Source organism: Balaenoptera borealis, assembly GCF_965194805.1.
Source record: "Balaenoptera borealis genome assembly, chromosome: 1".
Classification (NCBI taxonomy): Eukaryota; Metazoa; Chordata; class Mammalia; order Artiodactyla; family Balaenopteridae; genus Balaenoptera; species Balaenoptera borealis.
The window spans coordinates 89,362,981-89,386,779 of record NC_138860.1 but is presented as its reverse complement, the minus strand read 5'-3'; the positions used below and the strand labels follow the sequence as shown (position 1 = coordinate 89,386,779).

The window sequence follows — 23,799 nt, the reverse complement described above, 5'->3', positions numbered from 1 at the left end:
ATTACAGACTCCTCTAAGAACTTTTGGAATGAGAATCTTTTAGAATAAAATTCTTACTTATCCCTTGTTGAAATGGCCCACAACACTAAATTACTTTAATCTTTCCCATCTTCTCACTTTGCACCTCTGTTACTTTTGAAGAAAGTACTCTAGCTATAAATCCCAACTAGACCCTAGATAGTGGTCCCCTGGCCATCCGTAAGCTTCAGCACTCACCACCTTCCCTCTGCCTGCAAGGCAGTGCACAGGTTGACCTTTTAGCTATAGACTGTGTATAATTACAACTTCCTGCACGCACCTTGGGACTTATGTGTTAAAAGCCCTTATTTTACACAGGGTAATCCTAGTGGCAGTAGCCAAACAGAGACAAGGAGATAAATTTACAAGGCAGCTTTGCTCCTTTCTCACAATTCATTGAGCCAAACAAGACTGTAGGAACAGCAACAACAAAGGATGATTTGTAATTTCTACTCTGCATGTCACCATGGCAAGATATATAAATGGCTTTCATGGAACAGATTTGAAAGTTTGCATGGCAGTTATCAGCATATTAACATGGGTAATTTGTTTCAGAATTTAACGTATTTTGTTACACTTAATACACAGAGTTGGGAATCAGACTACCTGGGGTTACATCTTGGCTCTAAATACTTGCTATGTGACCTTGGGTGAGTTATTTAACCTCTCAGTATCCTCATCTATAAAATGGGGCTAATATTAACACTCACCTCATTGGGTTGTTAGGATTAAATAAGCTAACGCATGTCAAGTGCTTCAAACCATGCTTGGTACATGGTAAGCATCCTATAAATATGTGCTGGTACCATCTCCCCCGGTCATCCTCATATTTAGTAATAACTGAAATTATCACAGTCCTATCAGACCAGGGCCCAAAAATGAATTAAACGTTAATTCAATTTTAGTACAAATAAGAAAATAATATCTACTGAACTAAAACTTTAAAGAATACTGATATTTACTTATTTAGATTCACCATCACTATAAAACTGGTTAAAAAAAAAATGGGAAGATATAATGAAAACTTAATCAATGAGTAAAAGTTTTAGATGGCTAAATAGTGAAACACTGTATCCTCAGGATTAAATGAGAATATGTGAAGCATTCTGAAAACTACAAAGTGTTATATTAGAACAAAATATTATTATTAATGGCAATAACAGATTCCACTTGAAAATGTTTTACAAGGTGAGATTTGTTATTTTATTTTATGTTTTTGAAGGCCTTGATGAAAAATCTACAACTATTATCCCAAGAACCTTAAACAAGAAGCAACGTACCCAAGGTCGTTCAGGGCTCCATCCATGGTGGAGTTGCCTGGCACTATAGAGTCACAGCCAGAACACCAGGAAAGGAATGTGAAGGAGAAACTGACATCTCTGTCTGTCCCCAGGTTGGTGTCCCAGCCTACAGGGCAGGGAATGTAAAAGTGGAAGTTGTGAGAACCTCTGTGGGTTAGAAATCAGGGTAGCTCGACTGCGCTTTTGAAGAGACAAAAGGGCAATCAGAAAGGCAGTTCTCCTAAATGCCCATCAACAGAGGAATAGATAAAGAAGATATGGTACATACATACAATGGAATATTACTCAGCCGTAAAAAGGAACGAAACTGTGCCATTTGCAGAGACATGGATGGACGTAGAGACTGTTAGAGTGAAGTAAGTCAGAAAAAGAAAAACAATTATCGTATATTAACATATATATGTGGGATCTAGAAAAATGGTACAGATGAACCTATTTGCAAAGCAGAAATAGAGACACAGATGTAGAGAACAAACGTATGTATACCATGGGGGGAAGGGGGGTGGGATGAGTTGGGAGATTGGGATTGACATGTATACACTACTATGTATAAAATAGATAACTGATGAGAACCTACTGTAGAGCACAGGGAACTCTACTCAGTGCTCTTTGGTGACCTAAATGAGAAGGAAATCCAAAAAAGAGGAGATATATGTATATGTATAGCTGATTCACTTTGCTATATATACAGCAGAAACTAACACAACATTATAAAGCAACTATACTCCAATAAAACAAAAACAAAATAAAACAAAACAAACAAACAAGGCAGTTCTTAGCCAACCAGAAGTAGGTTCAACGCAAGGAAGGCTGAGTGCCAAGAAAAAAGAAAGTTGTAGACGAATTTTGGTAAATGATTACAGGACCATTAGAAGTCAGGTGATGGGGTGGTACGAACCTAGGTATGACCTTGCTTTGTTCAGTAAGCAGGGAAGTTAAGAAAAAGTGTTAAGCCTCTGACTGGGAATAAAAGATAGGGTATTGCTAAGAAATGATATAGAGAGAAAACTGTAAATGGCTGAGCAGAGTTAAATTCAGTCAAGCTGGAGTCAATGTATCATCTCTGTGCCTATAAATTAACTCTCTGCCTCTAGTGTCTCACATAGGCAGAGCAGCTTCTATCCTAAGCGAGTACATTTCTCCCATGGAAATTCAGCAAGAAGGCTTAGGCCTCATGCTGCAGTCTCTAGAAGAGAAATTCCTGAACCCCTGATTGGTGGTGGTGGTAAAACAGACTCAAGAGCAGAACTGGAGTAAGTGCTCTCTGGGAGGAGACTTGAGGCCAGGTTCGTCACAATAGTGACAGAGTGGTCCATAGCATTATCTTTGTGTACAAACATCAGCCTACTATGCAGAAGTAAGCTGTGTTTGGAATGAAAGACAGAAGTTAGAAAGGAAGGAAGGAAGGAGAGAAAACTGATTGCTATTATCTCAAGTTCTCTCATAGCTTAAGATAAACGAAGAAAGGTTGCATTTTATTGATAAAATACATACATACCAAAGTAAGTACTCCCAAACTACTCATTTACAGAGTAGCTCCTTAAAAAAAATCCATCCATCATATGGGGTCCTAAGCCAACAAACTCACTAGGATGTTTGAGGAAGCTGAAGTATTTTTCAAACTTCATCTTAAGAAGTCCAACACTGTGTGGCATCGTCTTGGTGGCCCCTGGTTGTATGTGGAGGGAAGGTGGTAGGCGGGGCTGGGAGGGGCCAAGCAAGCAGGGCTGTAGCTACTTTTCTATTCCTTAAAGCAGAAAAGCTCTACTTTTATCTGTTTTATCTAAGAGGGATTCACATAAGATTTTATTTGATAAGAGACTACTACTGGTCGAGTGGGAAAAGCACAGGCAAGGCTGAGTGTGAATCCTGGCGCTGCCATTTACTAGCTCTCTGACTTGGGAAAATTACCAGAATCATTTATAATTACTAAATAATCTCTCAGAGCCTTTGTTTCCTGTTTTATACAATGGATAGAATAATATTCACAGGATTTTTGTGAGAAGTAAATAAGATAAAGCAAGTATAGTACATAGCAAGAAGCCTTAGCACATAACAAGCCTTAGCTAAATGTTAGCTCCTTCTCTGAAAGACACAGGGATATGCATGCATACAGGCTTAAATATACAAATATATATATATCCTATATATATGCGTAAGCCTCCGCGGACAGTTCTGTAACCTGCAGCCATGCAACAGGTATACTGAGAAAGGATCTGGGGGTCAGCAGCCTCACCCTCTTCATAATTTCCTGGCTGTGGCTGCCATAAGACTTGCTAGCATAAATGCTCAGCATTTATCGACTGTTCCTCCTCTATATTTTTAGCAGTTACCATCAGTAGTTTCCATCGGCTACGCAAAGAGATTTCCAAATTGACATATTATTGTTTTGAATGAGCTAAGTCAGTTCACAAGGAAAATAAACCTAAAAAGCATTTTAAACAAATGGACTCATAGACTAAGCCTGAAAGGAGCTTTAGAGTGGATCCACGCAACAACCTTATTTAAGTAAAGCACAGAGAGATGAGGTAGCCTGATCAAACCGGCACGGTTTAGCAACTAGTAAAATTCCCAGATGGCCATAGCAGCTCCTGATAGCTTTCCAGGCTGAGTAGCTCATGCTGCATGTTGGATGAACAATACAAGGCAGAGAAAAGCTAAGGGAAAAGTCACTGGGAACATTACCCCAGTTTAATGCCATTAAGATCACAGAAACCTATAATAACACATTATAATTGCAAAACATGGAGTGAAATGCCAACAGTAAATTTTACCACCCTAATTCCATAATTAATTAGCTTTTACTTAACTAAAAAGTAAAACATGTTTTTACTTTTTTCCCGTATGTTTAAAATAAGGTCTTTTACTTTTTTTCTGTATGTTTAAAATAAGGTCTTAATACCTGCCTTAAAGCCTTGTTATGAACAATATCTCTACTGGAGTATTCTTGCCAAAATCCATAACCTCAGTCTAATCATGAGAAAACATCAGACAAACCCAAATTGAGAGACATTCTATAAAATAATTGACCAATTCTCTTCAAAAAGGCCAAGGTCATGAAAGACTGAGGAAGTGCCATAGACTGGAGGAGACATGACAACTAAATGCAATATGGGTTCGCAGATTTCATCATAAACCAGGAGACTAGTGGAAAAACTGGTGAAATTTGAAATTGTCCCAAGTTAATTTCTTGGCTTTGATAATTGTATTATATTGTGCAAGAAGAAGCTGCTTGGTGAAGGGTATACAGGAATACTCTGTACTTTGCAACTTTGTGTATCTCAAATTATTTTAAAATTTAAAAAATGCTAAAAAAAGGGAGCAATTTTTAAAAAAGCCTTGTTGTGAGAACTAAATACAAGATAAAAAATTTAATACATTGCCTATTTTTTTGCAGGTACAATTCCTTCATTGAATGGCTACATTTAGCAGCCATGAACAGTAGAAACAGTATGTTAATACTGGCCAAACCAACCCAGGTTGGGACAGCTAATAATGAAGTGTGTTGTCCAACTGTGATAAAAATGTGGACACTTTACACTGCACCTGAATGATTACAAAGATTCTTGCAAAAGTCTTCTAATCATCAATATTTCACTCTTTGCACAATACAATCATGAGTTAGTGCTTAAAGAAGTCTGGATTCTGTGTTTGGTCAATGATGACAGGCTTAAATTTACCTAACGCCATCATCGTTTAAACATAACATGTCAGATCTTCATTCCTCTGACTCTGTGACTACTTTCGTCTTGTCAGACTTCAGCGGTTTTCTGTGAGGTAACACCTGGCAAAATAAATCACTTTCATATAAATTGTAGACATCTTATAATGAGCATGCCTTGATATACTTTTATTTCTGTTTTCTCTCTAGTTTTTATTTTAAACTTGATTCTACATTTAGCCTTGAGGGGCAAAAGCCTGCTCTTGAGATAACTAAAGGTCCCCAATGCCAAGCTTATTACCCAAGATTTTGCTTTTTTAAGGAAACATTAAAACAACCTAGGAATTGTATTACTCTAGCAAAGTACTGCTGTGGCTCATACACTTTTGCTTTTCACCTCAGGGAGTAACTGGTGCAGCCAAAACTAATAACAAGCAAACTGCTATTTGTTAGTTTTTGATAGAATCACTCATGTGATAAATATACATTTCTTTCTACCCCTGCAAAATAATTTTTGTTTTCTACAAAGGTTATGAGATGTCATAAAAATGTCTAATGCATCTGGTTTAAGGATCCAATTCTTCCTTCACATATTTCTGCATCTGTTCACAAAATCTCTTTGACTTCAAAGGAAGCTTTTCAAGAGAAAAAGAAGATACATACAAGAAAAATGGCCATAAATTTTTAGTTTTCTAAAGCCATTTTAATAACTTTTCTAAGGCCATTTTAATAACAGCACTGTGGGACAAGTAAATATCTCTCTCAGAGAGCTACAATATCACAGATGATATAATGACTATACATTTATCTGAAGATTTATGTTTTAAAACTTTATTCTGGGTCTGATAGTGATATATCTTCAACTTAGAACATGTGAAAAATACAGCAAGCTTAAAGAAGAAAACTTAAATCACTTTTAATCCACTATTTAGGAAAACCAAAGAGAAACAAAAAAAGTTAAGAATAGTTGTTTCCTTCCAGTCTTTTTTTCTCTTGTACATATATTTATATAAATATTTATTTGCAAATATAATATTATAATTACACTATGAATGCAATTTTATATCTTTTCTCAATTGGTCTTTCAAAAGACTGCATTAGTCTTTCAAACCATCATTTTTAATGACTGAAAACTATAGGGGGTGGGGGAGGGATAAATTAGGAGTTTGGGATTGCAGATACGAACTACTATATATAAAATAGACAAACAACAGGGTCCTATTGTATAGCACAGGGCACTATACTCAATATTTTGTAATAATCTATAAGGGAAAAGAATATGAAAAGAATATATATACATATATAACTGAATCACTTTGCTGTACACCAGAAACTAACACAACATTGTAAATCAACTATACTTCAATAAAAAAATTTTTTAAATTTATATGTAGAACTATGCTTTAAGAAGTGCTCTTGCTTACATTTAATTCATATTCTACTCAAAGCTAAATTAAAGGTTTTGAAACACTAATCTGTTCTGGAAATTCTACATCTTGAGACCATCTAGGTTAACAGTTGATTAAGATAATTGTATTCATAAATGCCACTGAAACAGTAGTAGAGATTTAAGAATTCTATTCTTTAGCATTTATAATGATTTAATGCCCTAAACTTCCTAGGACAAGCATTAGTGGGCTGTAGTTTGTTTTTCTTTTCTCTTTGATTCTCTATTTCTTATGACATCCTCAACTCTTGAGTTTGTTACAAGAGGAAGTTTGGGTCTAAGACTTAGTTACTTTGTGGGGGGGGGGACTCAAGACAGAGGGGATATATATATACACATAGAGCTGATTCACTTTGTTCTACAGCAGAAACTAACACAACATTGTAAAGCAATTATACTCCAATAAAAAAAAACAGTAAGACTTAGTTACTTTGAATCCACAGCTTTTAATATGCTACTATTAGCTATAAATATAATAATCAACCAATTCTGGTTCTGCAGAATCAAACCTCAAACTTCAAAGAGAGGAGTATTTGATGTATTTATCTAATTTTGAATCAATTTTTACCTAACAATGCTGCCTGAAATTTCAAACAACATTTAAATAGTTGTTTTGACAAATAACTTTCCAGCGTAATATCCTCTATCCTTACAAGAATCTTGTGAGGCCCATATCAGTGAAGAACACTTAGGTACAGAAAGTTAAGTAATTTATGGGATGATTAAAATAACAAGTTGAACTTAAATCTTGGTTTTCATAATTAATCTCACTGCTTTACTTTGGCTTCATAATCATGGAGCCATAGATTTTCCAAAGCTTGAAGGAACACTGTCAATCAGTCCAACCCTTCCTCCACCCATTTTGCTAAAGAAAATAAGTCCAGCGAGATTAAATTGACTTGTCATGCCACACAGCTAGCAAGTGGCAGACAAATCCCTTGACTTTTAGTTTCCTAACTTTCAGTCTAGTGCTCTCTCTAATACACCAGTTACCATGCAAAATGCTCCTCACACTTACACATTATGACAATGAATATGCAAGGATGCCAGGACATCACCTAATAGTCACAGAATCTCTAAGATCTCCCTAGTTCCCAAGAGCTATCTCCCAAGAGATGTATGGCAAAGTGCCTACCACTGAGATTGCACTTGGAAGACGTTTAGTAAATGTCTGGGTGAAGTAAATATCTGAATAAGTGAAAGAGTGTGTGTATATATATATATATTTTTTTTTTTTTTTTTCCCTTTTTCTATGAAGGTAAAATTCTAAATACTGACAGGACGGGTTGAAGGCCGTGTCAATGCTCTCAACACTACAGAGTAACGGTAACAGGAGTGCTGCCAGGACAGGACGACGCCTTTGACAGCTTGCTGAAATTCCTTCATAGAACCTCCTAGATACAGATCTACTTCGCGGCAATGAGGAGAAATCATAGAGGAATATGCACTGACACTTGCTCGAGTACCGCACTGCCAGAGGGAGGACGTCAAGAGGGTGCACCTACTTAAACGGGTCGATTCCTAACAAAACATCTCTAATTTCTCCGCTGGACCCTTGGCTTGCTATTAGGGAAAGGAGAGTAAAAGCAGCAACGGGATCAAGACAAGGTGTGCAGTGCCGGAGGGACCGGACCTCTGGCATCGTATAACTTCACACACTGCTGGGCTTCCCGCGTTGCCGGGCAACAGCGGAGGTGCGGCGCTCTCAGGGCGCTCAGAGGGGGAGGGGCTGAGACTAAGTGGGTAAGCGGCGGCGCGCTCCTCCCACCAGAGGCGCGTTACGTCACCGCGAATCCTTGCAACGTCGCCACGCTCAGAGTAGGAAGGCAGTCTTAGGCAAATCGACCTTAGGAACGGAAGGTCTTGGTACTCTCCAGAGGAAGCGGGAAGGGAGAAGCAAACGGAGGGAGGAAAGAAGGATGAGAAGGACCTAGCGGGATGGGAAACTAGTGGAAGAAGGGCCAGTTTCGGTTACCTGGGGAGCGGGAGCAGCTTCGGGTCCTTTATGAAGTGCCCGGAGGAAGTTCCAGCACTCACGCGCCTTCCGCATTGAGTGCAGCGCCATCTTGAGAAGGGCGGAGCCGTCTAGTCTTGAGTGACATCTGCTCAGAGGCGAAGTCCCAGTTTCGCAGCGTTTTTGCTTGTTGCGCATGCGCCCTTGCCCTCGGGGCGGGCCTTTGTGCTGGTGCCTGGGGGAGTCCGGCGTTCGCTGAGCAGGTCGCGGGGTCAGGAACGGGGTGGGGCTTGGCTTTAGTATTTGCCCTGGAGACCTAATATTTCCGCAGGTTTTGTGAAGGGACAGTCTCTTACGAGGATATTAGTAGCAGTGTTTTTTAAACTGGAAGAAAGTCAAGTAAGTTGCCTTTCGGATCCTAGCCGTCCTGAGGCAAGCTTTTAAGAAGTTTCTCTAGGAGTGGGACCTCCCCAATCCTGTTAGAGGGCAGTAAGTGGTCTTTTGAGACCTATGTGGCCTCATTAATGCATTGGATCTGCAGACGTTTGTTGAACCCTGCCATCTGCTAGGTACTGAAGGTGCAAAGAAAGACATATCTTGCCTTCAAGTTGTATACGGGCTAATGGGGTAGCAGATAAATAAATGATGCACTGTTTGAGGTGTTAAAGAAGCAAATGCCGAGATTGGGGAGGTGGGGTGGTTATGACTGTGGTGCTTCAGCCTGGTCCAAGGAAGGCTTCAGAAAGAAGATGACACTTGATAGAAGAAATTGTTTTGAGTTTTGCTTTAAATTATGAGAAGAGTTAACATGGTACTCCTACTTCTGTTAGTGCACCCAAAAATCTATCAGTAAAAATATAATTGGGAGAGATTCGTCAGAATTCCTTTATGTGTTTTGTTGTATTTATTCATTAGGGAGAGGTAGGAGATAAATGCAGTAAGGATGCTGATACTCTTAATGGAACTGAAATCTAACAAGGTAAGACAAAACTTATCAATTTATCAATTAAAAACATACAGTAAAAATCTCTTAAGAGTGGTACATAGTACTGGTGAAGTTCAAGCGTAAGTGATGTAATACAGAAATAAGCAGGGAAGGAATTGTAGGAATGAGGACAAAAAATAAAACTAAGGAAATCAAATGCCATTCTTCAACAAAACTAATCAGTTTGGTTTTGTCTCTTTTAAATTTGAGGTGCTTGTAATACTTCCAAATATGACACCAATTAGATAAGTCTGGACCTCAGGAGAGAGGTCTGAGCTACAAAGCAGATGGTAACTGAATCCAAGGAAATCTTTGAGACTACAAGGTAGAGTTTGTGGAATAAAAATAGTCGGATGATGGAAATTGAAAGGAGTAGCCAAATAATGTTTAAAAGCCCCCAAAATGAGGTATTATTGAAATCCAGGAAAGAGACCTTGCCAGTGGAAGTGATGATTGATCTTTATAAAGATACAAGGTATCTCTTGTAAACATGCAGTTTTATAAATGCCTAAATGTTTTGTACTCATATATACAGCAAAGCATTAAAATACAGTTTTTTACAGATATATTAATTAGATTTGATGACCCTAGGAATTAGCAAGATTAGACTTCTGACATCCTCAGCCACCTGGATTATAAGATAAAGCCTAGCAATAATATGAGGGTTTCAGCAGAAAGCTGTCACAGGGCCTGCCCACTTTATTTCCTCAAGCAGTAAGTTTAGTCTTTTATCTCCGAAGACTCACATGACTGATGTTTTCATGGGAGATATTTCCAAGACACTCCCATTGAAGAAGGTATATCAGGACAGCTGTGTGTAATCACTTCAATATCTATATTTTTAGAAGTAAGTTATTTTCACAGGGACCTACTGTATAGCACAGGGAACTATACTCAATATTTTTTAATAACCTATAAGGGAAAAAATCTGAAAAAGTGTGTATATATATATGTATAACACTGAATCACTTTGCTGTACACCTGGAACTAACACAACATTGTAAATCAACTGTACTTCAAAAAAAAAAGTTATTTTCAAACTTAGAATAAATTGTGTTTCCCACCACAGTGGTGACCTGGTGACTCTTGAGTGTCATTCAGCCAGCATGATGATTTCTTTTGCGTTTCTTACATTTCCCTAGCACCTAGTATAGTACCTTGCACAAAGTAGGCACATCTTTTAAATCTAAATTTTATTTTGACAAAGTAAGCAATTAATTGACAGATTGGTATGCTTTTAGCCAGAAGGGACAGCTGACAGCAGAAAAGACACTAGACCTATTAAAAGCAAGCTAGTTTTGTCTGCTTTTGCACTTTCTTACAATGGCGGTCTGAAACCTTTTGGTGTTGGCAAAAGTATCACGAAAAAGCTCACCATCATCTAAGCTCACCATCTTCTGCTCTTCTAAGAAGTGCAGTATGTTCAGCATATTTTAATGAGTATTGTAAATGTTAATCCTGAATCTTCAGGAAAAGATGTTCTTCAGTGTACCTTTTAAAGAAAAAGTTGTAACTTTTGAGAAGTTTCCATATAAAATGGTTAACATTTTAAAGGTTTGTATAATGCAGGGTTAGTTTGATTACATGGGAAGTTCACTTATGGAATATTTCATTGTCCAACAGTGTTGTTTAAATGAAGCACCACTGTATTTATTGGCAATATTTTACCATGGCTATCATCTGGTAAGCCAAAGAGCTTTAGTAAAATGAGATATAAATGTACTGAAAGCAGACTTTAGATATACTTACAATTAAAACCTTTTATTTTTGTATACTTGTAGCATGCACTGTATGTCTACATATGTTCATGCTTAGAATTTTGAACACTTGTTTAAAATTTGATTTCTCATCAACACTTTTATCTTATAGTAAGTTCTAGTAATTTTGCTCTTTCCTTAACATTCCCTGAAAATCCCATCTTACTTGAAACAATAGATTAAAACCAGACTGGCAGTTGGGGAACGCTTTCTATTGCAACCATGTGTGTCAGAAGAAAGGATTAGGTTTCCTTGACCAAGAACATCAAGGGGAACCTCCACCTCTGCAGACACACCTCTGTTCCTCAGTAATGGAGAGTTTATATCTAGTTAGATTTAAATGGGATAAGGAAAGAGTTTAAATCCACTCTTAGCTCTGGTAGTATAATCAGCCCTCCAGTCTCAAAGTATCCAATTTTGTTTCTCTAATTTAATTCGAAGTGTCAGGTTGGTATTAGATGCTGATCAAGGTAATGGAGAGTTACCCTACACATTTATTCACTTAAAGAAGAATTTTGCAGAATGCAAAGACTAGATGGCATCTATGTTCAAAACTTACTTGAAGCACAATCCACTGACCTCTGACCTTTCATTTATATTGAATATGTTTTTCAAATACAGAGGGAGAGATTCCACAATGAAGGCAAACCTTTTGCTTCATAATCTGGGGTACAGCCACAGTTCTCTGGCCATACTGTCTTATGCTGGACTCATTGTGACCTAAATCAAACTGAGGCAGAGTCTCCCTTAGAGTGAGATAGTTTCCAAGAGTCACTAAAATACATGGGAAACAATAATAATGATTTGGAGATTGTTCTTTTACACCTTTGGCTTAATTCTAGTTCTACCCCTCATTTTATATTTGGTGACACTGGTCCAGAGATATTAAGTACCTTAATGAAAAATCACACAACAAATAAGAGCAGGAATAGGAAGAACTTTGATCTCCAGATGAGTGCTCTACTTTAAGTGACACCACTGTAAAGCAGAAGGAGCTAAGGCTGGGGCTGGTCCAAGCAAGGAACAGTTTCACCTAAGGGCACATCCTTGTCATGCTTCAAATTCAGAGCAACTAAATGGCTGAGTTTTAAAGGAGTGATGCTCTCATCTCTCCACCCCTAACATTAAAAGATGCTGTTTTTCCCTAGTAATTTTTGGGGAAGTGCAAATTGTAGCATCTTCTTTGCATGAGGGTAGTAATCAGGAGGCTTATCTGGTCTTTGGGAAGGCTACTTAGGTGCTTGAAGGGTGACATTACTATCACTTTTTTCCTGGAAGGTAAAAAAGTAAAATCAAGGGAGAGGCTGGGTGATGTGGATAGCAAAGTAGAATATTTCTCGGAGTACCTTTTTCTTAAAATTAAGGGCCAAGACCATAGTCTTTTCTAGATTCACCTTCTTACCTTAAGGACTCTTTCCTACTCCACGACAATGAAGACATTTTGATCAGGGTTAGGAGAAGGTGGTGAGGATGGGGAGAGCCAGAGCAGACATAAGTGAATAATTTACAGTTATTGATCTTCAGACAACTGACTCCATTACTTGTAGAATCCTTCGTGTGCAGTACTAGGAAGAAGACTGATTATATGGGGGTGTTGCAGGCCCTGGGATTCCTGTTCATTTTTCATGTTTTCTCTCCATACTCTTTTTCAAACTGCTTTTCAACAATAGAATACAGATCTTCAAAGAAGAGAGAGAATTGCTGCCTTATTTAAGTATGGATCTAGAATGGAGAGCCTAATTTTGGAGGGATGTAAGAGATTGTTTTCAATGTTCCCCATCCCCACTGTTCACCCGCAGTCTTAGGACATATGTTCCATGGAGGAAATGGAGCTTAGCAATGAGCAAATTAAAGTTTTGAAGGAACATCTTACTTTGTTATCTCTCTTTGCATGCCATATCTTTTCCAGGTGGTATGGCCCTAAAGACAAGATCCATATGTTATCTGCACACTCATTCTATTTTTAAATTACCACCCTTTCCTCTCAGCTACTTCAAAACTAGGGTGAGTAGGCTTCCCTCTTCTGGATTTATGTTTTACAAAAAGAACTATAGCAAGGTCTCCAAAAAGCTTCCTGGAGTGTCTTTAGATAAGCTCTTTTCTATTTTGTCTATGTAATCAAACTACATCAGATTCCTGCCCACTCTGTACCTGTCTGGTGTGATTCTAGGATCCTAGCTGTGACCACTGAAAGTCAGACATAATCCTTAGGTCTTGATCTTTCTAAAAACAACACCAAAAGATACCTTAAATCTCTCTGAAAACAGGGAGGGTGTTACCCTCACTGTCTCTGTCAAATCCCATCTCTAACCAGTTAGATTCTGTTGGACTTTCCAAAACTCAACTGACAGTTGCAGTCAGCGATTATTGTTTTTCACTTTTTGTCCTTAATAAGTAGAACTGAGCATGAATTTGGAGAAAATTTGTATGGTGGTTCCATTACTGATCTCAGTGAACCGTTTAATCTTCATGTGCCTCTTTTCCTTATGTAAAATGAATAAAAAGTAGGAGGGCTAAATGACATAAATTATAACTCTTGTGATTCTAGAAACTAGTTTCTGTCCCAGAATCTAATTGTCCCAAATCAGACTCATTTAGAAGTACAGAGATAGGTATTACAGTCAGGAGCCATATTTCAAGCATATGCCCTGACCGATGTCCCTGGCAGATACTGGCATACAGAGATTGAGAACAGGCCTCACAATTTTTTCAAGACTGTGCCCCAGGCAGCTACTCTCAACCGAATAAAATTGGGCCTACATGTCATCCTGGCATGGCAGGGTTAGGTTTATGAAAAACAGAGAATATGAACCTTTTCTCACCCAACTGTGAACATGAAGTGGCTTTTCGAAGATCACTTTTCAAAGGGTAGGGGGGAAGAGTATCTTGACCTGTTTTCATCCTCTGTAGCTACTTTAGGTAGCAGTTTGCTTAGCTCCCAACTATACTGCTTTTTGTTGTTTCTCAGAAATATACTCATTATTTTGTAATTGTCAATCACAATGATTTATAGGACAGCTGCTAATCCAAGAGTTTTAGGAAGGGTTACCTAACAGATGCTGTCATCTTTAGGAGAGGAATGTAGCCACTGTCCATCCACAGCTTGGCAGGTGTGGGGAATGGGAATAGCCCTGCCTGTCTCTCCTCCCACACTCTGATCTCCTGACCTGTTGGTTCCTCTCATTTGCTGAACTCCAGGGCAAAGGAACATGATTTATCTGCTCCATAAAGGTCAGTCCTTACCCCTACTCCCCAAGAAGTACACGACAGATTGCAGAATGGTACACAGTGCATCTGGACGGCCCATATGGAAATATTCAGTACAGAACTATCCATTTATAGAACTAGAAATATAACTGTAAAAAAAAAAAAGTGAAAAAACTCCCAGTCTTCTTAGGATAACTTTTTTTTTTTTTTTAGGATAACTTTTAAGCAGGCATTAAACTTGATGGAAAACCATGTTTTCATCTCTAAGTTAGCAGAGTACTTGGGACGTCAGAAAAGGGCTCAGTAAATATTGGCAGATTGATTAAATGAACAAATGAACACGTGAGGAGAAGGAGGTGTGCAGTGGGATATTTTAAAGATAGTGCAGGGAATTAGGAAAAAAATGTAAAGCCTAAAATAAGCCCTAGAAGCATTTTTTAAATCTCTGATATATGCTTGCTTTCTTGTGGTTTGCTTTTTCCACTAACAGGCAGAATGCATAAAATATTCTGATTAGTTGAGGCTTATTACTTAGGTTCTGACTAATGTTTTATATATAAATCTAAATTACTGCTCTTCTTCCCTTCTGCTTCTCTTTCTGTTTGGTCAGATCCCTGTGGGAGGGAGTAACATTCCTGTGGTGGGTAAAATAATTTCTATGGAAATTATTCAAAATGCAATTTCAGTAAACACTATGTGAAGATATGATTTATTTCTGGATTCAGTCCTTGTGCTTGCATCATCTCCCTATTTATCATCAAGTTCTCTGTTTGCTGGCATCTCTTTTTAAGGATTTGTCCCTATCAGTTTCGCATCTCAGAGGATAAACTTGCGTCAGGAGGGTTGAAGCAACCGGAAGCAAAAGAGGAAAGATTGTGTGAGAAGAGATTGTGTCCCAGGAGGCAATGGGTGTACTGAACTTTATTCCCAGTCCCAGCTCTGCCATAACTTGCAAAGTGTCATTGAAAAGTCCTTAACCTCTCAGCTTGCTTTTTATCTGAAAAAATGGGAGTGGTTGAAGCAGATGATGTTCAAGGTTCCTTCCTGCCCTCAACTATATAAGCTTACACTCATGCAGGTGTTACATGTTTAACCCAAAGATCTCCCAGTGCTTTGGAAATACATCTACAGGCTGATAGGCTGAACTATCTTCACATTTTACAGATGGTCCCACTGGGACCTCAATGACTCCTTAATCATTTCATTATAAATCTGTGAAAGATCCAGAAACTGTGTCTTGAGTAGCGTGTTGGAGGAATCGAACCAAACTGTGACTAACTTGAAGAGTGTTGTTAGTGAGAAAATCATTAGATAATAAATCCAAAACAAAGGTGGAAAAACGAGTCTTCTGATAATATCACATGCATTGGAGTAGGGGGAGGTGGTGTTTGGAAGCTGGTGCCAGGGAAAGAACCTAGAGGCAGAGTAAGAACTGGAGAAGATGGGAGATCATTTAACTGTAAAAGTTGTCCAGCAAATGTGCCATTACTTTTATTGATTCATACTATTCACTCATTCAAAAATCATTTAACGTATGCTTACTGCATGCCCATAAAACTGAAGGACTAAAAATGTAATCTTTTTGTCACTACAGGTACCATGTGATGCTTCTTCTATGTTGTCACATGTACCACCTTCTTTTCTTGGCTCTAGTTTCCCAGTTCCCACTCTGAAACCTCAGAGACAAAGGACTTGGAAAGCCAGCATTTTTCCCTGCCTCTCTCCCACCCTTCCTTCCTACCTTCTTCCCACACTTATTGACCATCTACTGTTAACCAGAGACTGTCTTAGGTACTGGGGATCCATGGAGGATAAAGACATGGATTCCACCATGGCAAAGCTTGAGTATTGCAGGGAAGATTTCTTATAAACTTGCTAAAATACAGTAGTATAGGTGCCATTCTAGAGCATGGACATGGTAGTGTAAACTCAGGTCCCCCAGTTTCTAAAAAATGGCAACCAGATCACTCAATATGAGTCCACAAAGCCCCTGACAGAGCAAGGATGCACTTCTTGGAACATCCCTTCTGGTCGACATGCACAGCTCCCACACCAGCCCCGGCTACACCTGCCAATTCTATTGTCACTGTAGTCACCTAAATAAAAACAAAATCCACATGCCTAGGGCACAAGTCACACAAAATAGGACTGTGGTTCCTCCTCAAAGAATAACACCCCTTTAGAACTTATTTTATCCCTCTTCTCTTAGAACCACTAGGGAATCAAGGAAGGAAGGTAAAGAAGGGGGTCTCTGGCTCTGATCTTTACTGTGTTAGGAGGATCCCTCTCCAATCCTGTTGCAGCTCCGTTTGATAAATAATAAGTCTCTTTTCCTGGAACACTCAGCCTAGGTCTCATAGATTCTTAGACATTTCCATTTGTCTGACACTCAACACCAGGAGGCGGTGGGGTGAAGTTTGACAACATGATGCTAATAACACACACTCTTCAGGGCTTGACATTCTGTTATTTACTCATCTGGCAAAAACTTACTGGGTGTCTGTCCCATGCCAGCCACCATGCTAAGCGCTAAGTACACAAAGCCGAATAAGATACTATCTGTGCTCTTCCAGATCACAATTTAATGAGGGAAACTGCAAACACAAACTCTTACAGGGAAAATGTCTTTATAGCAAGAAGATCTTTTAATTTCCTTCAAATCACACTTTAGGGACAGTCCCGGGTCCACTATTTACTATTTGGATGACCTTGGACAGGCTCCCTAAGGGTATTTGCCCCACTTTCCTCACCCAAAGATACCAAGTTCCCCAAGTGCCCCGGCAGCTCTGAGATGAGCACTGAACTGGCTGGTGAATGGAATTTCAAATTGGAAAGAGGAGCAGGATGCTCTTAAGAGGGGTAACTACATGCGTGAAGGAAGCACGGATATGCAAATAGAAAGGCGTACAGAGGAGTGAAGATAGGGGAATAAGGTATTAGCACGTCTCCCTGCATCCATTCTTGTCCCTTTCAGTTTATTCTCAACCAGCAGCCAGAGCAACCCATTAAAATGTGTGTTATTGTAAATCATGGTCACTCCTCTGCTCAAACCCTCCAGTGGCTTCCCAAGTCCTTACCAAGACCTATAAGGCCCAGATGATCTGTATTCTCCATCCCAGCCTCCCTTTCTGACTTCTTTGCCTATTGCCTTCCTTTTACCTTGCTCTGCTCTGGACACTCTGGTCTCCTCACCAGCCCTCAATGCTTATCACCATCTAACATATTTTACTTAATTTACTTTCTCATTCTCTAGAATGTAAGCATCATAAAAGCAGGGACTTTTGTCTGTTTTATTCTGTATCTAAAATTTAGAAAGTGCATGACTAATAACATACTGGCTAAATGAATTTGTCCAGTTTGTGGATTAGGAAACTAAGATCCAAAGAAAGAAAGTGAATGAAGTCAAAGTGCTCCTTAGAAGGAGAGTCTGGACTTAGTAAGACTTAGATCTTCTGTCTCTCTGTTCCACAGACTCTATGGTAGACAGAATAATGGGCTCCAGAGATGTCTACATCCTAAAGCCCAGAAACATATGGCAAAAGGGACTTTGCAGATGTGATGAAGTTAAGGATCTTGAGATGGGGAGATCCTTCGGATTGCTGGCTTAACTTCTGACATTCCTTCCCTCAGCCTCTTCAACTCTATTAGATTTATTTATTCACTCATTTATTAATTCACTCAACCAGTATTTACTATATATATTGATAGATCTGTTTTAGCAAAAGAAAAAGGAAGGATATGAAAGGGTAACTTTTACATCTCTACGTTGTGTTTTTTAAGCCATGGAATTTTACTTTGGGGATTTCTAGTGTTTTTTAACTTAAAAGATAGAAACAAATATTTTCTGAGAGATACTCTGAGCCACACACTGTGGTAGATACTGGAGATAAAAGAAAAGTCTTGAACTACACACACTTACAGTTTTATAGGGGTGACAAATGAACAGAGAATCAGATTGCCCCACCTCAAGCAAATGTCACCAGGGAGGGAAGCAGGGTTTCGGTGGAGGCCCAGAGGGGGGAATCTAACCCTGCCTGGAGGACAGCGTTGCGGTGGAGGGGTGGTGAGTAGAGAATCCCAAAAGTAATATCTCAGTTGAGTAGTCTGATCCTTATCAAGGTTTGCCTATCCCTGGCCTCGGGTGTTTTGCTAACCAGAGCCAGCTGTTTTGTGGATGCCTTCTCCCCGCTGTCCTGCTGTCCCTGCCTAGTCCCTTCACTGGTCCCTGGCATGACACAGGCATTTTCAGGCCCTTTCCCATGAATCTGTTTAGAGCCAGCACCCTGTACAGCTCAAGAGGAGTCACAGCTCATGGTGAGATAAGGGAGGGACTTGGAAGAAAACATGATGAACGTGGACAAAGCCAAGGGGGAAATATGCATGTTTTCATTTGCTTTCCCCAAACAAGATGCTTTCACACCACTTTCCATAATCCAAACAGTATGTTTCTCCTTAACATACTGTGAAGATGTGGTGGCTATCTGTTGTAAAGGCACACGAGACATGTTTTTCTCCCAAGATGGGGTTAGCACCCCTCCTGGTGCTCCCTTCAGCACCATGTGCGCCCATATTTTATAGAGTCTCTCATACCCTAGCCCAATCCCATGACTGTCTGTGTTCTCCTAAGGACTCCTAAGATCCTTCTAGAGCAGCCACCAGTCTTGCCTGAGGTTGTATGGCACGTGCCCTGCACACAGGGAGCGCTCAATAAATAATTGCTTAATTGCACTGAATACTGTAAAACAGTGTAGGTACTAGTTTGGGCAAATTTTGAAACATCTGAAGTCAAACTCTCATTTTGGAAGGCTGAAAAATCATTTTCAATTTTAATTTATTATTTCTAAGAAAACAAAAATGTTCCCACAATTTTCAAATTAATATTCACCAGTGACATCTTCAACCTGATTTGAGAGGCTGAGGAGGGAATGTAGGTTGCGTACATAATAAAAATTATATTTTAATTGCCCTCTAACTTGTGGCTGTGTGTAAAGAAGAAACACAGGATATATGAGGGAAAAATGCTTTGAAAACTCTAAAGTGGGTTACAGATGTTAGTTTATGTTTTCACACAACTAAAGCAGAAACTGCCTATGCCCTCAGTCCCTTGCAGACTGAAGCAGACATCAGTGTTTGGATGGGATACAGGAATGGTGGGAGGAATGGTTACTTTTTGCACAGAGAATTCAATTGTTCTGGGCTTAGTCAGGATGCAGATGGTTTTCCATTGCTGGAATTGGTCAGGGATGGTGGGGGAAGCGCTTAGGCATGGCTTTCACTGAATTGGCTATGCAGGCTTTCAAGAAATCTTTGAACAATAATGCTGTTCAGGTACCTACTTGGAGAGGTCAACTGCTTGATTCGTTTTTTTAAATTCCAATCAAACAAGTGACAGTGACACATCTTGGTGCCATTTCATACCATCCCTGACTTCTCAGAAGCAGCTGGCGCCAGTTGTCTTCCCTGGCAGGGATCGCTGGCCCTGGCTTTGCAACAGTCCAGAGAGCCTGCAGTTCTCCAGGGGAATTGCAAAATACTTTTAAATATTCTAAAAATGAAATTAAATATTCATTTTATTTTAATTTACATATGCCATCCAGTACTTTTAGAAGATGTCAGTACTGTGGAATGACATGGCCAACCGTCGTATGGTTCAGCTCTGAAATACAGCTGTGAGTTCTCAGAATAAGATGCTGATGGTCCTGTGTCCAGTGCTGTCCGATTTTCACCTTGGCTAGTGTGCGGGTTAACCAATATTTATCTTTCTGTGTGGCTGTAAAAAATCTTATAGGTCCAAGATGGTCAGATATTATTTCATAAAGCCTTATTCTAGTGAGTTCTAGTAATTCTTAATCTTTCTCAAATAAATAATCGTCAAATCTTCTCCAATAACAAAATAACTAAGCATATTTTACAATTGTAATGTAATTTTTGGTGTGAGAAAACTGTTTCCTGGTCTGCAGGGTATAGACAGTAAACATATAGCAAACAATTAGGAATGTTAGAATCATGGTCGGGGAGGCAGACATTCTGTGCATCTCCATCCCAAGCTCTCCACCTCAGATTTCTTGCTCTTTTTTACTTTTTGCTTAAGCTTATCTTGGTGTGTTGCCTGGGAGTTTAGATGTTTTATTATAACACAAAAAAATTACATGAGACAAAGCCCAACTTGCTTTTCTTTTCCCTTCCAGTCCTATTATAATTTAGACAAAACTCAGCCATTTTCTTTCATTATGTAGAATGGCTACTGAAAAGGAAAGATGTAGAAAAAAGAAAACTTTCAGGGAACAGTGAGAAACAAATGCATCATGATCTACTTAACAGAGAACTGTGGGTAAGAGTCATGCACAAGAACATGGAAATGGCTTCTTGAAAATATCTTTTTTTTTCAATTTTAAAAGGAATGCATGCACATGGTAAACAAAAATAATTCAAATTGTAAGAAAAATACAAAACAAGAAGTAAAAATTCTCTTCTCCAATATCCTATCCCAGATCCTGAATCCTGCTGCCCAAAGAAGAACTGTTAGCCATTTGTTATGCATCCTTCCGGAAGAATTCTGTGCATATGACAGAGATGTCACAAAACCCGCATGCTTTCCTTCCCTACAAGCTCTACAACTTCATTTTTTCCCTTATTGTGTCATGAGCATCTAAACATATCAGTAAACGTTTATAACTCAGTTTTAAAGAAAATGATATGCTTCATAGTATTCCATTAGAGTATCATTATTTGTTTATACCATCTCTTTTTGGTAGACATTTGGATTGCTTTTAGATCATTACTATTGCAAACATTGCTTCAGTGAACACTTTTGTAAATAAGTATTTGTACACATGACAAAATAAATCTAATATCTACAGGGTTAATTTCCAAAAGTGAAATGACTAATTCTGAGATTATGTGTATTTGCATCTTGAAAACTATCTCCTCATTTATCTCCAAAGATGTTAACCTATGTCTACACTCAGCAACAGTGCACGAGAGTGCGTTTCCCACCTGCTCTCATCACTAGAAATTTGTTTTTATAAATAACAACATATAAACACTGCCATAGGTTACATCTGGGGTTACAAGAAAGGACTTTTACTTTTTGCTTTCATAGACATCTGTGCTATGTAAATTTGATACAGTGATGATGTTTTCTTTTGTAATTAAAAAAGATTAAAGATTCAGAACATTTGGTTGTAACTGTTTGGTGATAAAATTTCACTTGTAAAGTAAAGCCCAGAATATGAGACCATTCTCAAAAGAAGACCATGGGAGGGAGCAGTCAGAGGCAGAGTTCTGTTTGATACGGGCAGGCTGATGGAGGGGAAGGGAATACACCTTATAGGCTACTCACCTGTGAGAACTAGAGGAGGTAACTCTGTGGTACCAAGATGTAGTAGCCCAGAGATAGCTGTAAATCTCTTGCAATGTTACTATCTTCCCATGAGGTCATAATCCCTGGAATGAGGGCTTATTTTTACAAGCTACACCTATAATGCAAAGGACAAGCCTAGGGACAATACAATCTATGTTTCTCATTTTAAGTTCTTTGGGAATAGAGTCTGCTCAGTTCCTCTTTTCCTCACATAGACTGGAAAACTTGGATCTATCCCCAGCTTTACAAATTTTCTTTAGTTTAGAAAATCCACATGTCCCACTCTCAGAATCATTACTGTAGTAGAAGAGTTTTTTTTTCAGGGCAAGAATTCTTTGTAAAACAGTATCCAGATTCAGGGTAAAATATCTGAGTCATAACAATTTAAAGCCCAATCTCTTCTGCAAAAGATACTTCTACAACATCAAGTATCTCATATGCAATTGGTAAATAAGAAAATAACATGGAATTTGTAGAAATTAAACTTGATTTTCCTAGGCAAGGAAAGCTAGAATAGCTGGAATAAAATTATAACCTTCAGTATGAAAGGAAAAATTTTTAGTGTGGCTACTGCTAAGCAATAGTTCTTTCAGCTGTATTTTAAGAAATTTAAAAATAAGTGCTTGATTACTGGTGGTAGTACAAAATTGTATAAACCAATGAAGTGGAATTTAACAGTACCTAGCATTTAGTCTTGATTTTGGGCCAAATAGTGTCCCCTCCCAAATTCATATAGTAACGTTCTTACTCCCAGTACTTCAGAATGTGACGGTATTTGCAGAAAGGACCTTTAAAGAGGTAATTAAGGCAGAATGAGGTTATACAGGTGCACCCCAATCCGATACAACTGGTATCTTTGTAAGAAGAGGAGATTAGGACACAGACAACAAACAGAAAGAGGAAAGACCACGTGAGCACACAGCAAGAAAGTGGCTATCTGCAAGCCAAGGAGAGAGGCCTCAGAAGAAACCAAACTTATGGAAACCTTGATGTTGGATTTCTAGCCTCCAGAACTGGGAAAAAATTAATTTCTGTTGTTTAAGCTACCTCGTCTGTAGTATTTTTTTATGGCAGCCCAGCAAACTGATACACTCTTGGATGTATACTCTGGAGATACACTGCCACAAAAAAAAAACAATATAGAATTAAAATTATTCATTATGATCATATTTATGATAGCAAAAAAAAAAAAGGAAATGTCATAATTTCCTTCCACAAGAGACTGGTAAGCTATGGTATATCCATACAATGGAGTATGATACAGCCATAAAGGACAGTGAGGAAGACCTCTGTGAACTGGTATGAAGGGATTTCCAGGATATACTCTTAAGTGAAATGAACGAAAAAAACAAAGTGCAACTGAGTATATGTAGTATATTATGTTTTGTGTTAGAAGAAAGGAGAAATAAAAATATGTGTATTTGCTTATTTTTGCACAGAATAGACACGGAGGAAAGATTTTTTAAAATGGCAGTGGTACTTGATACAGGGTAAGGGGTAGGTAGTGAGCTCAATAAGATAGGGATGGGGAGTGTGATGTCCCTGAGTATATATTTCACGTAGTTTGAATTTTTGAATTACATTGGTGTTTTACAAATTCAAAAATAAATCAATTTGAAAAGATTGAAAGTCTTATTTGCAAGGCAGAAATAGAGACACAAATGTAGAGAATAGATGTATGGATACCAGGGAGGGGAAGGGGGAGGGGTGGGAGGAATTGGGAGACTGGGATTGACACCTATACATTATCGATACTATGTATAAAATAGACAACTGATGGGAACATACTGTATAGCACAGGGAACTCTACCTAATGCACTGTAGTAACCTAAGTGGGAGGGAAGTCCAAAATGGAGGGGACATCTGTATGTGTATGGCTGATTCATTTTGTTGTGCAGTGGAAGCTAACACAACATTGTAAAACAACTGTACTCCAATCAAGATTATAAAAAAAAGAAAAGACTGAAAGAAGTTAACCCTAAAATTGAATACAATCAGAAAAAAATAAACCTGTTTATCAAGTTGATAAACATAACAATGCAGCTAAAAAGAATTAAGGTAACTTTTGAACACAGTAACCTGAATGGGATGCAGTCTAAAGATCAA

The 23,799-nt window shown here is 38.5% G+C and overlaps 1 protein-coding gene and 1 long non-coding RNA gene across 8 annotated transcripts in view; one reads left to right on the top strand and one right to left on the bottom strand.

The window, feature by feature from the left end:
* WARS2 (tryptophanyl tRNA synthetase 2, mitochondrial) overlaps positions 1-8,601 on the bottom strand; it is an 86,694-nt gene extending 78,093 nt beyond the window's left edge. For all 4 annotated transcript variants that reach the window (XM_082369500.1, XM_082369501.1, XM_082369502.1 and 1 more), the window contains exon 1: positions 8,403-8,601. In XM_082369500.1, coding sequence (XP_082225626.1) covers positions 8,403-8,579 — 177 coding nt within the window. In that variant the 5' untranslated portion in view covers positions 8,580-8,601. The remainder of the gene's footprint in view (positions 1-8,402) is intronic.
* Positions 8,602-8,641: 40 nt separating this feature from the next.
* LOC309617511 overlaps positions 8,642-23,799 on the top strand; it is a 149,434-nt gene continuing 134,276 nt past the window's right edge. For 2 of the 4 annotated variants that reach the window (XR_014238013.1, XR_014238014.1), the window contains exons 1-2: positions 8,642-8,780; positions 9,297-9,360. This is a non-coding gene — a long non-coding RNA (uncharacterized lncRNA). Of the gene's footprint in view, positions 8,781-9,296; positions 9,361-13,032; positions 13,128-17,801; positions 23,652-23,799 lie in introns of those variants that run through there. The other 2 variants (XR_014238016.1, XR_014238015.1) reach the window with 2 other exon arrangements.